The 23,344-nt window shown below is 34.7% G+C and overlaps 1 protein-coding gene across 1 annotated transcript; it reads left to right on the top strand.

Annotated features, from left to right (window-relative positions):
• The first annotated feature begins 11,050 nt into the window (after positions 1-11,050).
• On the top strand, positions 11,051-23,130 carry LOC123542358 (uncharacterized). The gene is made up of 3 exons (XM_053530824.1): positions 11,051-11,115; positions 14,426-14,499; positions 15,620-23,130. The coding sequence occupies exons 1-3, from the start codon at positions 11,071-11,073 to the stop codon at positions 23,112-23,114; spliced, it is 7,614 nt and encodes a 2,537-aa protein (XP_053386799.1). The 5' UTR covers positions 11,051-11,070; the 3' UTR covers positions 23,115-23,130.
• Positions 23,131-23,344: the final 214 nt, after the last annotated feature.

Here is a 23,344-nt window from a genome sequence, read left to right on the forward strand (position 1 = left end):
CATACAAATAAATAAATAAATAAATAAATAAATAAATAAATTGTTCAATTATCTTTCTGAAAACACATTCCATTCCTCCTATTCAAAACAATCACCTTATAAGGTGTTAGAGTTGCATGTGTATGACGTCACTACTTTCCGATATGATATAACGGAAAATAATTTAATTAATCGATCGTGGAACAATAAAAATGTGAAAATATACCGGGTTCCAGACAGCATTTCCATCAATCACAGAGACTGTTTTCGACTTTTCACATGTAATAGCCTTTTCTTTGTCATGAGTACAGGTCTGTGACAAGTTTTAGTTGAGCCCTTGTGTTCAAGTGAAAGACCTTTATCATCACTATTATATAAGCCGTGCCATGGGAAAACCAACATAGTGACTTTGCGACAAGCATGGATCAAGACCAGCCTGCGCATCCGCCCAGTCTGGTCAGACTCCATGCTGTTCGCTAACGGTTTCTCTAATTGCATGAGGCATTGAAAGCGAACAGCACGGATCCTTTTTTTTCCTTTTTTTATTTTGACGTCGTACCCAAACAGTTATAGGTCAGTTGGCAACTTTCCAGCATTGATGATGCAGGAAGGCCCCAAATGCCCCTCCATGCATTATTTCATCACGGGCAACTGGGTAGAACCACCGACCTTCCGTCAGCCAGCTGGATGACTTCCTCACATGGAAAATTCAATGCCCCGAGGCTAGACCTAACATCGTTGAGGGGCAAGTGATTTGAAGCCGGCGACCTTAACCACTTGGTCATGGTACCACACTCGACATCTTATCTCGAGCGCACGACATCTTATCTCGAGCGCTCGACTTCTCATTTCATGCGCATTACAACGTATCTTATGCAAACGTCGTCTTATCTCGAACGCTTGACATCGTATCTCATGCGCATGACATTTTATCTTGAGCGCTTGAAATCTTATCTCATGCGCATGACATCTTATTTCGAATTCTTGACTTCTTATCTGATGCGCATGACATCTTATCTTGAGTGCTTGATATCTTATCTCATGCGCATGACATCTTATTTCGAATGCTAGACTTCTTATCTCATGCGCATGACAACTTATCTCGAGCACTCGATGTTTTATCTCATGCGCACGACATATCATCTCAAGCGCACGACATCTTATATATATATATATATATATATATATATATATATATATATATATATATATATATGAAGGTCCTTTGTATGCATACAGAACATCAGTAAAAACATACGACTGGTAACTGCCACTGTTTTTTTGCTTATGATTTGTTTATACTTATGACCGTTTCAAGTGTTTGCAAGGCATAATTCAAATACACAAACTGACAAAAGTTCAGTGATGGCGCAAAGCAATAAATTTAAGTCCTTGACAAAATAAAGATTTTTTATGTAGGCTTCTCCTTAATCCATGCATGCAATTTTATGATTTTTTCTGACAATGTGAGAATTGTTACTATCAGTCGAACTGCTATTTGTGGTTATTCTAACATGCAATAAGTATCATTAATTATGTTCTTTTGATTTTGAAGATAGGATGACAAATTATGTGCATGCTGTCCCAAATGATGTGATAAACTTGAACTTAGGGGAAATTTAGATAACATGTGCATGAATAGGCGGGACACTAATTATCTAGTTATTTGTATGTTTTTACTGATGAACTCAAATTTAGAAAAGATGTTGTGTGCTGAAAATGAGATGTCGTACGAACGAAATAAGATGTCGTGCACATGAGATAAGATGTCGAGCGCAAGAGGTATGATGTCGTGAGCACGAAAAAAGATGTATTCCTCACGAAATATTATGATGAGCGCCCAAAATAAAATGTTGAGCGCTAAATATAAGATGTCGAGCGCTCGAGGCTAGATGTTGTGCGCTCGAAATAAGATGTCATGCACACTAGATAAGATAAGATGTTATATGCTCGAAATAAGACGTTGCGCGCACCAAATAAGATGTCGTGCGCACGAGAAAAGATGTCGTGCGTACAAGATAAGATGTCGTGCGCACTAGATAATTATTTATTTATTTTTTTCAATTGGAATTTTTGGAATTAACAAAAGAATAATATTATGTCTCTTAGTGTGTTGACTAACTTTCAAGTGAGATGAAGGATTTGCGATAAAATCTGCATACATGTCGACTTTGCTCCAAAAAGTCATTTTGCACGTGCAGGCCGTGACTCAAATGGAGTTCATTAAATTTAGAGATGGTACTATGCCCCAACGATAACTTGATATTTACAAACATGACTATAAATAGATTAAAATGGAACATAGGGAATTCAACATTTTCCTAACATGTTACAATCTAAATATTTCTAGATTTTATACCAGTTACGAATTAGCTCAGTGGTAAAGCATACAGTCCATGTTCAACAGATCCTTTGCCGTGTGGGTTCGAAACTCAGCATCGACATTTATTTATTTTTTAAATTTTTATTTCACTTTTGCATAAAAATTAAGATTCCTTCATGAGCTCTGTGACAACACGACAGAGAGGTATCTAAAGGCGACATGGCAGATCAGAATAGTTTATTATATAACAAAGATGATATTGATTAATGCAAATAATGAACATACTATTGTGTTATATAAAGACATATATACAAATACAAGTATGCCCACGGGCAGAATGTCGAGCCCACCAGCACCTTTGACCTCTAAGTGTGACCTTGACCTTGGAGCTAGGGACCTGCTTCTTACGCATGACACTCCGTCTTATAATGGTGAACATTCATGCCAAGTTACATCAAAATCCTATGTATGAAGGAGAAATGCTCCGGACAGACTTCAATTTGACCTTTGAGATAGGAACATGGGTTTGCACATGACACGCCTTCTCATTGAGTTAAATATTAATGCGAAATATAAACAAGATTGGTCTATGCATGTCAAAGTTATGATCCGGACAAAATCGGACGGACGCACGCACGCACATATACCGAAAGTGGCGACCGTATCAGCTCACCGCAAGCGTGCTCGACAACAAACCACCAAAGAAAGAAACAAAAATACGGAAGCAAAAACGAAAACGAATACGAAAACGAATAGGAAAAACAACAAAAAATTCTGGAAAAAAAAACCCCTCAGGATTCGAACCCACAAAACGATCTGCTTACACCCAATTATTGTCTGCATTTTACCCAACTGAGCTATGTTGCCATATACTTAGTGGATATTTAAAATGAAAGAAATACTAATATAATAAATAAATATTTGCTTGTCAAGTAATGTGCAAGCATTATGAATGGTTATTTAATCAGTTATCATGACTTAGACTCGTCCTCGCTTTTCGGCGGGAATCACGTTATCATTGGGGATTAGTAGGTCCTTTTTCAAACAACTTATTAGACAGACAAAATATGACCTACATTTGTTTAAATCTCTTTGTATTCAATATACAATATGCATGCTTTTCTCATGACTTACACTGACAGTTATTTTGTAAGTTGTAGTGAGGACCTGATAGAAAGTTTAGTAATGCATGAAGATTATATAGAATAATGCATATATTCCTTTGAAGAAAATTAACGACATTAAGAAACGTTATTAAGTTTTGATCTTTTAGCCAAAGTTGCTTACTCATTGTTCTCAATGGTGATACATTGGTTTACGCAACATTTATATATCAAAATGTAAAATGTATAATTATATCCAACAATGAGAAATAACAAAAAAAAAAAGTAAAATTGGTAACACAAAAATTTATTGTCATCAAATATAATTACAATGTTTTAAGGTAGTGGTTGTAATTACTACATGTTAAGGTAGCTGACAAATAATGACTCTATGTAATTTATTTTAAGCAATTCTCAATTTAAACATTCTCTGGAGGGAACTAGCACGATCATTTGCTTTCATTGAAACACGAATAAATGCTGAAAAGCATATGGAGATTACTCTATTTGATGATTTTCGTTACAGGTCAACTACCCTAAACAAACTAAAAGGTGTTTTATTTATTGTTGAAAACAAAGTAATCGGATAATTTCAGATATCAACATAAATTTAAAACTTATACTGTTTACACAACTTGAAAAAAGGTTTTTGTTGGGGCCTCTCATTTACAAATATGCTAACAATTATCACCTGAATTGAGTGCGTTCATGAGTGGAAAATATTGATGGAAAAATGGTGTAGGGGTTTGTTTACAATATAGAATCTTTAATAACTTCTTTAAGGTACATTTATTGTATGGATTTGGTAAGCTTATAATAAAGAGCATGTCATTCTCTTTCACTCAGAATTTTTTCAAGCGTTTTAGACTCTTGGCTAGTCTTGGAATTCGACTTTATTTAAAGACAGAAGGAAGTTCAGTATAGGCTCTTTCAAAATGTTGAAAGTAGAGTAAACTTACCTTATACTCTATTGAATTTATTTAGCTGCGGGAGCTTTTGATATAGACTATAATTGGGGAAGTCCTAAAATCTTTGAAAAACGGTCAATAGGGGAGACCGGGGATAGTTGTTACATGGGGTAGGTTGTTACATTGCAAATATTGAAGTGATGACGCATCATATAAAGTCACAGATTATGCGTGTTTGTTAGTTTTAAAAGTCGCCATCTTTTACGGATGCGTTATTTAACTTGGTGACAGATATTTGAAAAATAGAACAAAAAGCTAGATTTTGGGCCACGTAAGTAAATTTTCGAGTTTTTCATACTTTTTTGGTTCATGTGCACACTTGAAATATATATAAAACTTTAAAAATGTTGTTGGACTAAGCAAGGAATTGTGCTAAATATCGTAAAATCTCAAGAGGTTACATGCTTTCTCTGAGTTGTCTACCTTAGATATTGTCACGTGTTGTGGGGTCGGGGCATGTTGTTACAATTAGTGCGGGGCACGTTGGTACATACTACCAGTTGACCCCAAAGAGAAGATTCACAAGAGAATCTTTATTTGAGACTGGAACAACCGTATTAGACCTTCCTGTTTGAGACAGAAGGGAAACCAGAACACTACTTTGTTATAGTAAATGCCCGATTGAACCAAGAAGCTGCATATTGGGATGGACATTGTTGGCTCTATGCTGCAGTTACATTGAATAGCAGAGATGACAACTACCCCATGCGCATACTACTGAAAATGAAGTGAAATGACCATCCAGTTACTATATAGATTTTTTCAAATGGCCAAAATGTAACTGACGATATTAGCTGTAACCTTCATTTCGCTGTGTTAGCTGCCTTGAGCCTCTGCCATCTTAAACCATAAGACTCCTTTGCGATAAAACATTATGAAATTTGTCTATGAAGATGTCGTTTTTCATGGATATATATCATTGTCCTATTGTGTGAATGAAATGAACATTAAGTGGCGTCAATAAAATCTAATATGCATAAAGCAGCGAACAACTACAAAGGCCTGCGTTTTCCAGTTAAGAAATGTCAATTAGAATGACTGCTGGATGGCGAAGATGAAAGACTCTTCTGACAGATAGGCCAAAAGAGTTGCTAACATGTAAAATAGAATTTCACATGACGTGGAAATTTTTAAAAATGAACAAAACAAGTGTCAACACAAAGAAAAAAGCAAAAAACAAAAGAAAAATGGTAACATGTAAACGTTATTTGTCATCATTGATAATGATGGACAATGGAAGATGTTTTGGATTTAACAATTGTATTGGCTATACATGCAAATATGATCATATAAAAATACAAGACAGTTTCATAAATAGTAGGGGCCTAATAGCATTATTCAGTTGCATTATGCTGCAAAAAGTAATGGACTGACGGTTTGAATATCGCAGTTTTGTTTAACTTACAAGGCTCAATGAAATGATCATTGTGAGATGAAAATGCTGTTTTATACATGTTAAAACAGATCAAATATGTATGTTTACTGTTGTGTTGTAAAATTAAATTCTTTGTAAAATTGTAAAAATTGCTTATTTAACAATTTGCCCCAGACGTGTAACTAATTTACCTCAAAGGTGGGGTGTAGTTGTTACATTTCACCAACTGATAACAACTATTATTATGGGATAGAAATATTCTTCGTTTTAGAATTAATAGTACAAATTTGAAAATTGCAATGAATGAGCTTTACAAAGATTATAAGCTGGACAAAATCGGTTAAATAATTCATCCGATACAATATAAAATATGAAAAATGTAACAACTATCCCCGGTCTCCTACAAGAGTTGATCATTTTGCTTCAGATATTTTCAGAGTCATTTTTTAGATATCAAATATTTATATTTTTGACATGGAGAAGAGGAAAACCATAAATATATTTAGAAAATTGGTGCACTTAGCTATCATTTCACTCTGAAAAAAACCTATAAAGATGAATTTGAATTTTTTTGGTACTGTTTCTATTAAATTTGACATTTTTTTACACCAGTATTACACATTATATACACACACGTTCAGTTGGATATATCTTTTAAACTGCATAAACCCGTTTTATTACCCATATATTATATTTATTTTCAAATTGTAAGTAAAGTTTAATTTATTGAATAGTGTTTCATTAATAAAAATTTTAAAGTTAACTTACATATTACCTCCCTTTAATAAATATCTAAGGGCATCCTTTTTAAGCCCCGTCTACATACTGTAAGAAAATCTTGTAGGGCACATAAATCACTAAATAATTTATCTCTTGTACATGCCATTAGTGATTTGCAATCATTTCTTGAACTTGGAACACGCATTAATTTTAAATGGTGGTAAATAAAGAACATTACCGAAATGATACAAAGTGTTTATAAAGATCAAATATTTGGACAATTAAAAACTGAATCATTAGTGAAAACATTGATTGACAAAAATTCTAGTTGAAGTGATGAATATCCAGAACTAAGATACTTAAAATATATTTCAGGATATATGATAAAACAGTCATATTTTGTTAATATGTGACGAGAAACATCATTGATATTGTGAAAATACTTTTTGAGAACACCACACTCGCTCATGTTACTGTTCCACTGGTGCATTAGGTATAATTTTATTACTGAATTATATAAACTTGGCTTTTGAGCATGCCATCCAATTAAAACATCTTTTTTTTTTCTGTCCACACTGACATGTTTATTTCTTAAATTATCAAAGCCTAGTATACAATGATGGTTTTATTAGATCTCAATACACAATTAATGAAAATATCTGAACAAAATAGCATATTGGGCAGGTGCTCCCCATCAAAAACCCTTTTAATATCATCTAGCATTTGATAGCACAACCATCCAAGAAAAATAGCATGTAGACGGGCCTTAAAGCTACAAGATTTTGTAGCCGAAAATTATCTGGAAACTGCCACTCAGAAAGACACTAATGGGGGACACAATGTACTGTCTACACTATACAAGTTGCTGTGATTTATGTCTTGTGCAAGTTTTATTGAATAATGTAGACGAGCCTTTATATACTTTGCATTATCTAAATTATATTTTTCCTCATTATTTTTATCATGTACAAAATATTGGCATATTTATCGTAGGTAATCTGATTGACATGATATAGACTCTACTCGTTAACTAAAGACTTGTTAAAATGCACATTTAAGCATATTTTGAACAAACTTGATCCGACAATATCCATGTCCGCTTTTATTTTTTCGTTTTATATAAAGGGAGGTAATTTTTTTATTTGATGTTGTATGATAGTCTTATACAAGATAATAAGTAATTGATTTATTTTACAAATTATTATTTCATATATGATATATGTGAATAGTATACTTAAATTTCGTCTTCTATAAATATAAACAAACAATTTGCCATTGATATTTAGATGTTTATAAATAAAACATTGAACAGCGTGTTGAGCAATCACAAGTGATCGGAGATATATAGCAATTTATAAAATATTTAAAACCCTGTTATGGGCTTAAAGGGGCACCACAAAATGACTGTATTCTTTAGCGTTTCCATGATGGTAATTTTACATGCTTTGCATGAAGAAAAATGAGAAATAACAAGTATCTAGTTACAAATTGACAGTGACATATATTAGGCCAAGACAATGTGTGTAATATTTTAACATTTTGATTGAATAACTTCATGTGTTAAATTTTATAAATCGATCAACTGTGAAGTCAGTAACTCCCACAATAGTCGTTATTTTATTTAGTCGTGCCAGCAGACAACAATATTTTTTAACATTAATGCGTTTTTTCGAGTGATCAGTCACATATTTCAGATGATAAAAATTAAATCCTTGTGTTTGTACATTTAACAATTTTACTGTAACAATTATATCAATAAATACTGTTAACCAAATTTCACAAAGAAACTCGTTAAAGACTGTCTAGTCCTACCTTTTAACTTAAATTGTCATTGAAAAAGCATGAAAATCCTGACTATGAACAGCCTGTCAAATTAAGTCTAATTTAATATAAATTTTTATATAAAATACCTGAGGTTTTGCGTCTAAGTGTGGCGCGTGGCCCTTAACTGCTGTTAACCCTATTGTAATCATGGGTAGATACACACATAGAATTTGAATAGCGCGGAGCACGCTTAATTACACGCGCACGTGAATTTCGTGCTAAAACGTCTATATTGTGGAACTACTGACCCACGGTTGTTCGACTTTTTTTAATTTACATAATGGTAATTTTACATGCTTTCCATGAAGAAAAATGAGAAATAACAAGTATCTAGTTACAAATTGACAGTGACATATATTAGGCCAAGACAATGTGTGTAATATTTTAACATTTTATTGAATAACTTCATGTGTTAAATTTTATAAATCGATCAACTGTGAAGTCAGTAGTCCCACAATAGTCGTTTATTTTGATTCAGTCGTGCCATGCAGACAACAATATTTTTTAACTTAATGCTGTTTTTCGAGTGAGTCAGTCATCAATATTTCAGATGATAATAAAATTAAATCCTCTGTGTTTGTACATTTAACAATTTACTGTAACAATTATAATTATATCAATAAAATACTGTATAAACCAAAATTTCACAAAGAAACTCGTTAAAGACCTGCTCTAGTCCTACCTTTTAACCTTAAATTGTCATTGAAAAAGCATGAAAATCCTGACTATGAACAGCCGCCTGTCAAATTAGAGTCTAATTTATATAAATTTTTATATAAAATACCTGAGGTTTTGCGTGCTAAGTGTGGCGCGTGGCCGTTAACTGCTGTTAACCCTATTGTAATCATGGGTAGCATACACACAATAGAATTTGAATAGCCGCGGAGCAGCGCTTTAATTACACGCGCACGTGAATTTCGTGCTAAAACGTCTATATTGTGGAACTACTGACCCACAGTTGTTCGATTTTTTTTTAATTTAACACGTGAAGGTCTTCAAGTGTAATGATGCATGAAGAAAATAAGTCTTATTTATAAATTTAAGTTATTTAAAAAAAATACCCCAATAGATGTACTAATAAACTTTGATAATGTGGCAGTTGACCTCAATACAATCGACGCTGTTTATTTTCCAATACAGATGATTATAATATTTGCTTTACAATGGACCTATGACGGATTATCTTTGAACACCACTGGACGTATTGGACTCAACTGCCACATTATCAAAGGTTATTAGTACATCTGGATAGTTTGTTTTGCTGTTCAGTATAAAAAGGTAACAGAGGCAGTAACCGACACCATTCAGCAGTCATCGACACCATTCGGCAGTTATTGAAACCCTAAATAAGTTTTTAAAAAATCAAATAAAGTCTGGCATTTAATTTGTTACTTTTCATTTCTTTTTTTTGAAGACGTTTCTTTTCAATTAGATCTCCTTTTCCTTTTTCTTTTGTTCGCGAATGCCGTACGTATAGGTTGTTAATTGCATGCAACACTAACACCATTGAACTTTTGCTGACTTACCTTCAGTTTATTATGCTAATGATCAACATAACTGACACTAAAAGATCTTTGAAGTACAGTCGCTTTAAATGAAGTCCTGTGTACACATACACAATAAAACATAAAGACACATATAGGAACATGTACTCAAAATGATAGACGCATTGGCACAATGGATATTGAAAAAAAACAACATCTGCACAAAAAGTCACTCAAAGACATAACGGAGACAAATAGATCCAACATTGAACGATAAAAATAGGAAGGACACAACGAGGAGCACATTGACATAACGACGTACACATAGACATAATGAAGAACACATAGACATAACGACGAACACATAATTATAATGAGGAACACATAGAAATAAAGAAGAACACATATACATAATGAGAAACACATAGACATAACGACGAACACATAGACATAATGAGGAACACATAGACATATCGAGGGACGCTTAGACAAAACGAGGAACGCATCGACACAACGAGGAACACAGCCGTACATGAGAACACAAATATACACATAGATGAAACAAGGAACACAGAGACATAACATGGAACACACAAACATAACGATTAACACATGGACGCAACCAGTAACACATAGGCAACTAGGAACACAAATATACAAGGAAGAACGACACAAGAACAAAACGAGGAACCCATAGACACAACGAGAAACATATAGACGTAGCTAGGAACACAGATATACAAGAAGGAACGACGCAACGACACAATGAGGAACACACAGACGCAACGATGAACACAAATGCCAAACGAGGAACAAATACAAAAAATATGGAACACATAAACACAACGAGGATTACAAGGACACAACAATGAACAGATAGACACACATAGACAAAACGAGGTGCACATAGAAACAACGAGGTATACATACACCCAACGAGGTATACATAGACACAACGAGGTACACATAGACACAACGAGGTATACATACACACAGCAAGGTACACATAGACACAACGAGGAACACATATAAGCAGCAATTATGACAAATCAAAGACATGAGGGAACACAACCTAGGACAGGTCAGTCGCCAAAAGAACGCTGCGAATTCTTAAAATGTTTATGCAACAAAATATAATGTTGACTTAAATTAGATTCTTCTTTACAAAATCTATCTGCGCCCGAGAAGCTTTAATATAGAAGACTGTCACGATCTGACTTGTTAATGACGTTAAATTTTGAATATTTGCATACATCAAACTGGTTTCAATAACTTAACATATAAACATGCAGTGATGGCGAATAAACTAATTTTTCTTTTCCCAGTATTTATTTTACAGGTAAGTCACTTTTTTGTGTTATATATGTTTTAACATATACTTTGTATGTTTAATTAAATATGCGGAAACTCCGCACTAAATTATTTAACTTTTGTAAATGCGAAAACAAACTGTACGTTGCTAAAGTGTTCAAGTGTCAAGATTGTTTTATTTTCATCCAGAAGGTCAGAGGACCATATGGCATAAATAACAATATAGAGAATCATGACGGCTTATTTTCGAATAATATAAGAATAAATTTTGTAGGTAGAGCTTCTCTCAGTTATATTAACAGTGAGAGCTCAATACTGGCTTTATTTTAACTGGAGGATATTTTTTAAAATTCGATTTACCCATCCTTTTTTGCTCAGGCAACCAAGATAGAAGTATAAATTTAAATAAATATACGGTGCCTAAAATTCTAACACTTTTAAGATTTTCTTTCATAGCAACAAAAAAGGATTTTACTGTGTATTGTCTTGTCGATTAGAACACGTTTCGCAAAATGACCTACTTTTGGCAGTTCCGGTTTACTCCAACCCTCGTATTTTAAACCGCATTTAATTCCAGATTAATACCACATCTTTAGTGTAATTCGAATGTGTTAGAATGGAATTAGAGTTTAGTTTTGCGTGCTCTGTTGGCAAACAAAACGGCTCTCTTCGTGCAGATGCGTCGTCATTAATCACGAAGGCCGATTACTACGCATCTGAACTCAAATCCGTTATTTGCCAACATAAAGCTTAAATTTGTTTTCCAAATTATATAAAAAAAAAGAAACATTGTTTTGTTGTATTACATTTTCCAACTCTTAAAATTGACAAATTTAGCTGAAATTCATTAGAAATGCAATATTAAAATTTTTAAAATTTGATTTAACTGTCCAGGTTACCTTACCAAGAAAGACTTATTTTAGCAAAAGTATAAATTTGATAAACATTCTTTGCATAAAGGATGACATTCAAGAACTACTTTATTACATTTTTCAAATATTTGCATTGACATTTATATATAGCTGAAATTTATTAGAAACGCATGTTTGTATAAATTACATTAAAACAAAAAATCCACACACTCAGGTATCTATATACGTTCATATAAAAGGGAGTTATTACAAAATTTCAAAATTACAAAATAGTAAAACATACATTTCTATTACGGATCTACCTCCTCCATGACAGGGAACATTTTGTTCCTTAACTATGTCTTAAATAGGGTATACGAACAATGGAAAATGTCATAAAATGTTGCCTAGATGTGAATGATCACCTTAAAGTACATATGAGCCGTGTCATGACAAAAACCAACATAGTGTGTTTACGACCAGCATGGATCAACACCAGCCTGCGCATCCATGCAGTCAGGTCATGATCCAGGCTGTCCGCTTTCAAAGCCTAATGTAATTAAAGAAAACTTTAGCGAACAGCATGGATCCTGACCAGACTGCGCGGATACGCAGGCTGGTCTGGATCCATGCTGGTCACAAACGTACTATGGTGGTTTTCTCTTGGCGCGGCTTATATATTTCCGTATATTTGTGATTTTACTGACTTGCTATATACGTACTTTGCACAGATATGGCTCGAGATTTAAGTCAATTTTGTTACAATTTGGAAAATGAATATCTTTAAAATAAATGTGAGTTAGATAATTCAAAATATGAAGAATAAATATCTCCAAAGAGTTAGTCGCGCAGAAAATATATGGTCCAAAACAGAAAGAAAACTGAAGCATGTTTTAAGACATAAATTCATGCACTCTCATGTCAGTAAATATTTAATGCGTAGTGATACTTTTTGAGAGAAAAAAATCAAACAGCACCTAATTGTAGAAAGAAAAGGTTGTTTCACATGAAAATTGAACAGCATATAAAATGTATATTACTCTACAAAAGAATAGCCGGTTCACTGATATTATGAATTTCGGAAGGGGCTACACATTCGGACAGTTTTGTTTGTTTGTTTTGGGTTTAACGCCGTTTTTCAACAGTATTTCAGTATAGTAACGGCGGGCAGTTAACCTAACCAGTGTTCCTTGATTCTGTACCGGTACAAACCTGTTCTCCGCAAGTAACTGCCAACTTCCCCACATGAATCAGAGGTGGAGGACTAATGATTTCAGACACGGTGTCGTTTATCAAACAGTCACGGAGAACATACGCCCCGCCCACATTCGGACAGTTAAACGATTTTAAAACTTCCATGTTCAAAGAACTGTTATATAGTTTCAATTTGATGCATTTGCAATAATGACCCAGTGTTGAAATTTTACATAACTAGGTGGAACGTAGTTTTCGGTAACTGGTTATCTTTTATTTCCATACAAAAGGCATTAACCTTAATGTGGCGTATAATGAGTTGTACACGCTAAAACACTAAAAGTGTTGTATTGTTTAACTATATTTAGAAATTATATGAATTCATACATTACTGGAAATGCCTTTATTAATAAATCTTAGAACAGATAGGAAAGCTCTTATTATGAGTTTTCGACTTAAAAAACGTACGTCACAAATTAATATGAAATTTTATTTTAACATGACTGACACTAAGGGGTACTCCACCCGCCTCTCAATTCAAAACGGTTTGCCGCATTTTAAAGTGGTACAGAGGATAGAAGGTTTCAGCTAATTAAATGAACTTTGATAAAACGCTATTCTTTGTAATTTCAGTAATGAGAACCGATATGTTCTTTCACTGACCTTTCTCCGTACACGATTCCGGCATTTTCCGATTTTCAACGGAACTATTCCCCGCGTAAGCCACCTTTACGGCCCAATAATGCCGAAATAGCAGACGATGATACGAAATCGCACGGAAATTGCCGAACTACGCTACGGGTCCATAACCTTAAGGTAGTGGACACGTTATGACACTCGATAATTCTCGTGCAATTACGTATTCACGTTAACAAATTCAGCATTGTATGGTTGTAACACATGACTTGCCGTAAAATTCGAACAATTTCCAAACAGCGTACGGAGTTCACGTAGATTGCCGATTTTTTTTTTAATGGTCCACCACTTTTTCACACTGAACTGTTGATGCTTACCTGGGAACAGGCGACAGCCATATTAAGATTATATATACATGTATTAATTTAGACAGTGGACCCATATAGACAATCGGGAATATCTGTGCGCTTACGTATTAAGCTGTTTCGGCATCTTTCGGTCATAACAGAAAATTACATTTTCATAACAACTGAATAATCCCGGAGGGAAATGTAATCCAACGGAAAATTCCAACTGTCATTATGGGTCCATTGATTATCTATTATCATTACACTTAGGTATTCCCCGACGTACTGAAACACATTTATAATTAAACAGGTTCTACAGCTTTGGACGAGACTCACAGAATGTATTCCAGCAGTTCCAAGTCAGGCAGAAACAGCAAACTCCAGGTGAATTAATACAAAGTATTCTTCTAATATAAAAGAAAATTACTGCAGTCAGTCCTGTCTGTAAAGACTAAAAGACTACCATTGGGAAATGAAAACCGTGGTCTCTGTTGACAGATCGCCTCTCAATTCGTTTCTCAATACAGATACTTTAAGTTTTACACTATTTGTAGTTGATAAAGGGAAATAAATCATTTGCTTATGTATGCAAAGGTGGTTTTACGTACAGGTTTGACTGTACGCTTTTTTGCTTGAACTGGAATGTACGTCGTCTTTCAAAGGTATTTATAGCCATGCATCTGTCATCCTGTCACGCGCTTTCTACCTGTTACTCGCGCTTTCTACCTGTTACTCACTTTTCTACCTGTTACTCAGTTTACTGTCCTGTTTCTAGGAACTTACATCCTACTGAGTTTTTAGATCCTGTTACTTAGTTTTTCTATTTATTACTCAGGCTGTCTATGCTATTACTCAGTTTTTTTTCTACCTATAACCCCGGTTTTCTTTCAATTACTCAGGTTTCTCTTTACACAACATTACTCAGTTTACTGTTCTACTTGGTTTTTCATATTATTCAGTTTGTACAGCAGTAACTCGGTATCAGAAAGAAGCTGGCAAGTTCTATGTGCATATTGGAATTAATTGTTTTGTGTTACAATTCGATTTCACGATTTTTGGTTTATTTGTTTTGGATTTAGTGTCGTTGTTTGGAGTCTTTTAGTTATCAAACGGCGGGCATTTAGCCTCGCCAGAGCTCCTGTATTCTGAACCCGCACTTCTTAAGTAAATGCCAACTTCTTCCAAAAACAAATTGGAGGACGAATGACTTCAGATATAACGTCTTTTATTCAACCGTAACAAAGAATATAAGCCTCGCCCGAGGATCGAACTAGCGACCCTGCAATCCGTAGATTTGTGATGTTCCTACTAAGCAAAGCTGGCGGGCTTATATGAGAATCAACAAACGTCATGTTTAATTTAAGAATTTAAGATTAAGATATGGTTATAAACGTATTATTAACATTAAATGTCATAGAGCGTTAAAAAACAACAATAATCAAATAATTTTTAACGTTTATCATAGTTTTTTTCCATACATTTTTGTTTTGCGTATTTATTGCAGAATGCATAGTCTTATGGCACCTAATGTTGGTTCTCGGCAATGGTTTCATGCGGACAGCCGCAGCAGTAACCCGCACATACAGTTATTCAAATCTAATGAATCCGGATTGCCATCGAACGCTAAGGATATGTTAAAAGGACGAATGCCTACTTCACAGTCTGGCGAAAGACGAATCTATACAACTTGGTCATCGAAAGATTCTACTCCCAACAACGATGTCGGGGGCAGTCTTTCAAGACCTGCATTTCTTCAGACTCGTATTAATGTTGGTGCACCAAATATTGGAAACGGTGTTTATAAAACTTGGTCATCCGAGAATCCAAGTTTTCAAGCAAACGGGGCAATAACAAAATCAAGTGATTCACCTTCAAAGGTTCTATTTAAGAAGCATGTGGCAGAGCCTGACATATCATTGTTCAAATCACTGTCTACTAACAGTCCAGATCTAAGCAATGTCCAAAACGTTTGGTTTTCTGGTCCTTCAAACGGTCCAGATTCAATGAAAGGAGAAAACGGATGGTTGCCGGCTTCCTCAAATGTCCCAGATTCAAGAAACAGGAAAAGTGTATGGTTGTCTGGAAATATTAACAAATCTACAGAGCCCATGTTACAGAACTTGCTAGGGTTTCCGGAAATAAACAATGTATCTGATGGTAGAACATCGGTATTTAGAACCTGGTCGTCGGGACATCCTTTTTCAAACGAAATATCTCATTCAATACCGAGTCAAGTCTTTTATAAAGTCAACAATGGCAACGTAACTAAAGTAGATAAACAAACCTTGTCACCATGGTCGTCAAAAGACTCATATACAAGACCAAATTTCGAAAATCCTCATTTTGGAAACTTACATCATACAGATGAACTTAATAAAGCTACGAAAGCCAAATTCGGACTAAAAGGAAATAATAATAAAAATACTGACGAGAGAATTGAAACTCTTCAACCATTCCCTTACATTGGATACCAAACTGATTCGCTGTTAAATGATACAGCTTCTGAGAATTTTCATACGATGTTTGATAAGTTGATGACACCTACGTCTATTCCATCTTCTAGTGAACATTTCATAAATTTACCTGAAAGTATACGAAAACGTATCGAAGCACAACGATCACGACTGTCTACAAGTTCCGCAAATCACCCGGCAGAGATTTCGTATCGATTTCCGCCAGTCTCATCTGTGCACAATAATAAAAGAAAAACTACCGATAATGGAAGAAAAAAAGGAAGCGACATTGATCGAATTTTCAAACGACTTCCTTTGCCGGAGTTTAAAAGAAATCATTTGAAATTATCTAGTCTCGAGATACAGGATAAACTAAAGAACGTGGTAAGCGACTGGATTGGAAATCATAGCGCTGTAGGACAACAAAAGAAAAACTTGTCAGATACAACCAAAGAAAATCAGGAGTCTACCAAAGTAAAGAATGTCAACATAAATGCAAACAGTACTAGAATTCCGGCAAGTACCGAAACAGGTAAAGGGACATCTGAAAAAAATTCAAGACATTTTACTTTGTTCCCTCCGATTGACCTTTTTGGAAGAACTGTAATACCAAATAGAAAGGAAACAAATGATGGTAAATTACTAGAAAGCGGACATAACCGGTTCAAAAATGGTTCGCCATCACCAGAGAATGCAATATCAGAAAGAAAAAAGAAAAATGGCGACAAAACATTAAGTCCATCCGGGAAGAATGTTAGCGAAAACATTTTGAAAAGTCCGATCACAGTATTTAAACAACAGGACAATAAAAATCCAAACACTGATTCACATAAAAAGAGAAAATTAAAAGATGAAAAGATGAAAAAAGTTTCGACGATCAAAACCAAAATCCCTGAAAATGAACAAGTTAGATATTATTCTGATCAATCTTCAGAATCCTTAATAAATAGAAGAGGGCAGCCTCGGCAATCAAAAACTAAAAAACAAGTACTAAAACCAAAACAAAATGAAAAGAATATGAACGAAGTTTTACTGAGTCCTTTGTTAGAAAGGAAGACTGTCAAAAATGATGTTAGTGCTCTAAGATTGTTGCTGGGACCACAAATAAACGAGACATTAAATGCAGACGACAAAAACGCTACGTTAAGTACACATCTGGTAGGAAATTATCAAAATCGTAGAGACATTACAAAGTCTACTGCTAAGAATAAGCAAAATCAAAAGAAACGAAGTTCAAAACCTAAAACAAAATCCAAAGAATATCCGAAAAACAAGAAGAATCTCAAGACAGAATCTCCGCAAGACCAAAGAAATACAGGAAACAATTCAAAAAGTCTTACCAAAGAAACTCCTGGAAATAATAAAGTTATCCAACTACAAAAGTCATTTCCTACAGACAAAAGAACGCAAGAAGTGGTTCCGAAAACTTTGCAAGACGGAAGCCAAAAACTGCATTTATTCAACAATTCTACAGCAAACAAAGAGAGGCATCGAAACCTGACAAAATTAACAACAATTAAAGCAACGAATAAGGAAACCCGTATAAACCAGACACAAAACACTCCTGAAAATACAATCAAACTGCCAAAGGGAGCAAAAATAAAAGGCAACAGAACTCTTAAATCAAATATATCAACACCATACTTACCAATGTCCGAAAACACCCCAAAACTTTTGCCTAAACAAGCAAACGATGTCGGTCGCAGGGAACACAAATCCAACCCAGTAATGACACTGAAAATAAATCGTCTGAACACGACAAGTTTGACAAAATTGAAAACGCGGGAGAAAGATGATCAGAACCAGACACTAAGTACTTTCATAACAACAAACTCAACTACTAAGAATACGACCAACCTGATATCTGACGCAAAAGTAAAAGGCAACACTACTCTTAAATCAAATGTATCTATAACAACTGCAGACATAATTGTAAATACTACAAATCTTTTGCCTGAACAAGCAAATGAGATGGATTATCGGGAAGGGAATTTTACTCCGATTACAACAACAAAGAAAATTCATCGAAACACGACAAACTTAGTTAGAGTCAAAGTGCATAATATAGATCACATGAACAAAACACTAAACACTTCTATAATAACTACATTAACTACTATAAACAGAACCGACCTGATAACGCTTACAAACGAAAATGGCAATCAAACTCTTCTTTCTAATATATCTACAACAAACATAGAAGTTACTAAAAACACTACACACGTTTTGCCTGAACAAGAAAATGATATGAATCACAAGGAAGGAAACTCAACAACGACAGCGGCAACTAAGGAGAAAAATCAAAACGTTACGCGTGTGATTACAGTGAAAACGCATAATACTTCTATAACAACAACTACTACTTTAAATTCAACAATAAAAGAAAATAACAACATAACTCTTACATCGAATAGATCTACATCAGCCACAGAAAATTTAAGAAACAAAACAAAACGTTTGCAAGAGAATGCAAACGGTGTTGATAGAAATGAGCAAACATCCACCGCGCCAACAACTGTAGAAGAAAAACTTTCGAAAACGACCGTATTGTTACCCCTTTTAGCCTCCAGAAAAAGCTATAAGAGCAATGATTCCGAATCAAAAAATGACGTTCTATTATCACATTTGTCTAAGGTCACAGCTAAGGAAAGTATCCCAAAATCATCAGAAAAATTAATAGAATCGTTATCATATACTCATACTCCTTTATCGGAGATGAAAGTTGTTTCCAAATACTCTGAGACACAAAAATATGTACCGACAGAAATACCTACCATTCGCGATTCTTTAAAACTAAACGTTGAAATAAAAAACGAAAAAGGAAACAAAGACAAAACAATAGATTTATCTATAGCGAAACAACTACCAAACAATCTAAAAAAGTTAAAGCAAAGGAATAAAGAAAATGGGCAGCATATATATGATTCATCGAAGGAAATCTATGCTAAATATGCCAAGGTAAAACGACGAAATGAAACTATTGCATCACTTGATTTAGAAAAAATGAAAACTCTCAATCCTATAAACTACAGTGTACTTAGCAAACATGAAAACACATCGGGCGAGATGAATAATTCTGCTAACTATAAAACTTCTGATAACACTCTTAGTCATTTTTTAGCTCAACCCTCAGACATAGAGCAGAAGATTAACACGTTGGGCACTGAAAGAAAGGAATTACGTATGGATAATTTGTTAGCAAATTATAACACTGACACTAGTCTAAGACCAGAAGTAACGAACGAAATGGCATATACAGGCTACACAACTATTCCTACCGTAACATCTGTCTTTAAGGACCCCTCACATGTAAGTAGGGAAACTACTGAAAGTACCAATACAAATAAAGCTATAGCTCAAAACACTACACCAATATTACCAGTCGCTCGGCAGACTGATTTTATTGTGAATAGCACAAAGCATAAAAATTATATCTTTACAAAAGCTGGAATGAAAGATTCTGCAACAAACAATATCGATTTGCCATCGCCACCTATATTTGTCAAAAAGAACAAGGAATCTCTTCCTCCTATAGCTGAATCTGCAGCAAAGAATATCGAATTACCACCGCCACCTATAACTCTAAAGAAGAACATAGAAACTTTTCCGCCTATAGATAAATCTGCAGCAAAGAATATCGAATTACCACCGCCACCTATAACTCTAAAGAAGAACATAGAAACTCTTCCGCCTATAGATGAATCTGCAGCAAAGAATATTGAATTACCACCGCCACCTATAACTCTAAAGAAGAACATAGAAACTCTTCCGCCTATAGATGAATATGCAGCAAAGAGTATCGAATTGCCGCCGTCACCTATAACTCTAAAGAAGAACATAGAAACTCTTCCGCCTATAGATGAATATGCAGCAAAGAGTATCGAATTGCCGCCGTCACCTATAACTCTAAAGAAGAACATAGAAACTCTTCCGCCTATAGATGAATATGCAGCAAAGAATATCGAATTGCCGCCGTCACCTATAACTCTAAAGAAGAACATAGAAACTCTTCCGCCTATAGATGAATCTGCAGCAAAGAATATCGAATTACCACCGCCACCTATAACTCTAAAGAAGAACATAGAAACTCTTCCGCCTATAGATGAATATGCAGCAAAGAATATCGAATTGCCGCCGTCACCTATAACTCTAAAGAAGAACATAGAAACTCTTCCGCCTATAGATGAATATGCAGCAAAGAATATCGAATTGCCGCCGTCACCTATAACTCTAAAGAAGAACATAGAAACTCTTCCGCCTATAGATGAATATGCAGCAAAGAATATCGAATTGCCGCCGTCACCTATAACTCTAAAGAAGAACATAGAAACTCTTCCGCCTATAGATGAATATGCAGCAAAGAATATCGAATTGCCGCCGTCACCTATAACTCTAAAGAAGAACATAGAAACTCTTCCGCCTATAGATGAATATGCAGCAAAGAATATCGAATTGCCGCCGTCACCTATAGTTGTAAGAAAGAACAAGGAATCCCTTCCGCCTATAGATGAATCTGCACCAAAGAATATCGAATTACCACCGCCACCTATAATTGTAAAAAAGAACATAGAATCTTTTCCGTCTATCGATACATCTTCATTATATGTATTTCCAGAACTCAAACAAAGCCAGAGAAATTTGAAACACTTGGAAATGGGCACAAATGCCCACATAAATTCACTTGAACCTGCAAATAATAAGCAGCATCTGTATACAACTTTACGGAAAGAACCACAGCATATAGCAGGTAGAAGGGAACATGTCAATGACGTGAAATTAGACGACCAAGGTAGTAAAACGAGCAAAATAAAACAGATATCACACAGGAACGAAATTAATAGAGAGGTACAAACATCAGTTAAAGAAAGTCGTACTTCAAAAAAATATGTTGAAGAAAGACAACAAAAGTTACAAAGTCCGGTCCAGCCCTTAGCACCATCACAACGTGATCTAAAAACAGATGTAGTTAAAGCAAATGTGTATGACGTATATGAAGTTGCTTCGTCACCTAAAAATGTTCGTCATCCAAATATACTTACTATTAATCAAAAACCTACCTCAAAAGTTTCTTCGGCTAAACTGTTGGAAAAGGTACTGACTGAAAATACCGGAAACACCATTGAGTTGTTTAGTTTACCTAAATTAAAAGAACGGACACGACATGTAAGTACACCAAATAGGCCGGATAATTTTGCTAAAAGCAGTAGTTATACCGTAAACAATTATAGTTCGAATATTAAAGAACCGTATGGAAAACAAGACAAGAAATCAATATCCATATCTATTCTAGAACTGGTTTATAACAACCTTCCTAAAATAAGAAAGGATTTGGTACCAAGAAAACCGAAACTAAGAAACACGAATGTGCCCAAAAAGAGTATTGTAAACTTTGCGCCGTATAAAGAATTAACTAAAGGTTATGCGACGACATCGAAAATTCTGGTACCAAAGGCGAAGACACCACAACGTAACAAAAAAGTAAAGAACAGTTTGCCCCAAAGGTTAGTTTATCCTTATACAAAAGATAAAAGAAATACTTTTGAATTATTGCAAAACGAACCAAAGTCAGAGGTGAAAGAGACAGATGCTAGCAATTATTTCCAGAAGTCACAAACAAGCATAAAAAGTCCACCGTATGAACCGAATGAAGTGGGTAATATAGGACATGAAACAAGAAATGGGATACATATCTTAAATTCATTACTATCAGGCGGCATCAGACGAGGCAATAAGGCCCAGTTGTTCCATGTTTCTCCGCGTGCTGACCAGCAAAAAGCTTCTAATGTACATTTAAGACGTGGAGCTATTTCAGTAAACGAAAAACCGTCTTTTTCAAAAATAATTAACATACCGAAGAAAAAACTTATAAACACTGATTTAGATACAACAAAAACAAACTACCTTATACGGGACATGAATGTTGACCAACTACGAAGCAGACATAACAGCAGGTCAACTCCGCTGAGCTCGTTCGATAACCGAAATACACATACAAATAAATTGACTGGTGTTAATTCTCAAGGAAGAGCAGATTCAAATGTGAACAATATACACAGGAATGCTAACAGATCACCTAATGACTGGATTAAATATTTCAATATCATGTCACAACAGAGTCCGTTAGCGAACAAAATTGTTTTAAACAGACAATTATTGGATACTACTGCTTCAAAAGAGCAACATCAGATGTTTGTTGATGCCGCAGGTAAACGAAAGAGAAATAATAAAATAAATACATTAGAAAATTTTAAAAATGCACAAATGCTTGAACCGATTTTGCGAAAGTATGAAAAAACGGACAGCGAAACTCCGAAAGAAAATTCCATTCAGTCTTCTCACTCAGCGTATAAGGTACGTCAAAACATACATCATGTTAACGAAAAAAGACAAAATGATGCATTACCAACGAAGGATGCATATCTACATGACACAAGGAAAGCAAGAAAAACACGTGTAATAAGTTTGTGGGACCCTGCCGCACTTTTAAAACGATTATCAGCTTCGGAATATAACACTGCAGTTGAAAATTTAAAGCTACCACAGTGAATGCAACTGTCACGGCTATAAGTGATGCTCCTAAAACATCTGATCATAGATTTCTAACTAACATTCCAAAAACAAGTTCTATAAAAACATTGCTATTTCCTCCGTCGTTTCGATAATGAACAGATCAACTAAGCTGAAGTCAGTCAGTCAAGTCAGTCAGCAAGTTTCTGTATGACATTAAGGTCTGTTTACGGCAATTTGATAGTGCCGTATCATTGACCAGAAATAAA

The sequence above is a fragment of the Mercenaria mercenaria genome, chromosome 19, assembly GCF_021730395.1.
Source record: "Mercenaria mercenaria strain notata chromosome 19, MADL_Memer_1, whole genome shotgun sequence".
NCBI classification, from domain to species: domain Eukaryota; kingdom Metazoa; phylum Mollusca; class Bivalvia; order Venerida; family Veneridae; genus Mercenaria; species Mercenaria mercenaria.

Bases quoted from the DNA above. Each gene is read 5' to 3' on its own strand.
- LOC123542358 (XM_053530824.1), top strand. From the start codon at position 11,071: ATGGCGAATAAACTAATTTTTCTTTTCCCAGTATTTATTTTACAG. The intron at 11,116-14,425 runs GTAAGTCACTTT...ATAATTAAACAG, and splicing joins TCCCAGTATTTATTTTACAG to GTTCTACAGCTTTGGACGAG. The intron at 14,500-15,619 runs GTGAATTAATAC...TATTTATTGCAG, and splicing joins GCAGAAACAGCAAACTCCAG to AATGCATAGTCTTATGGCAC.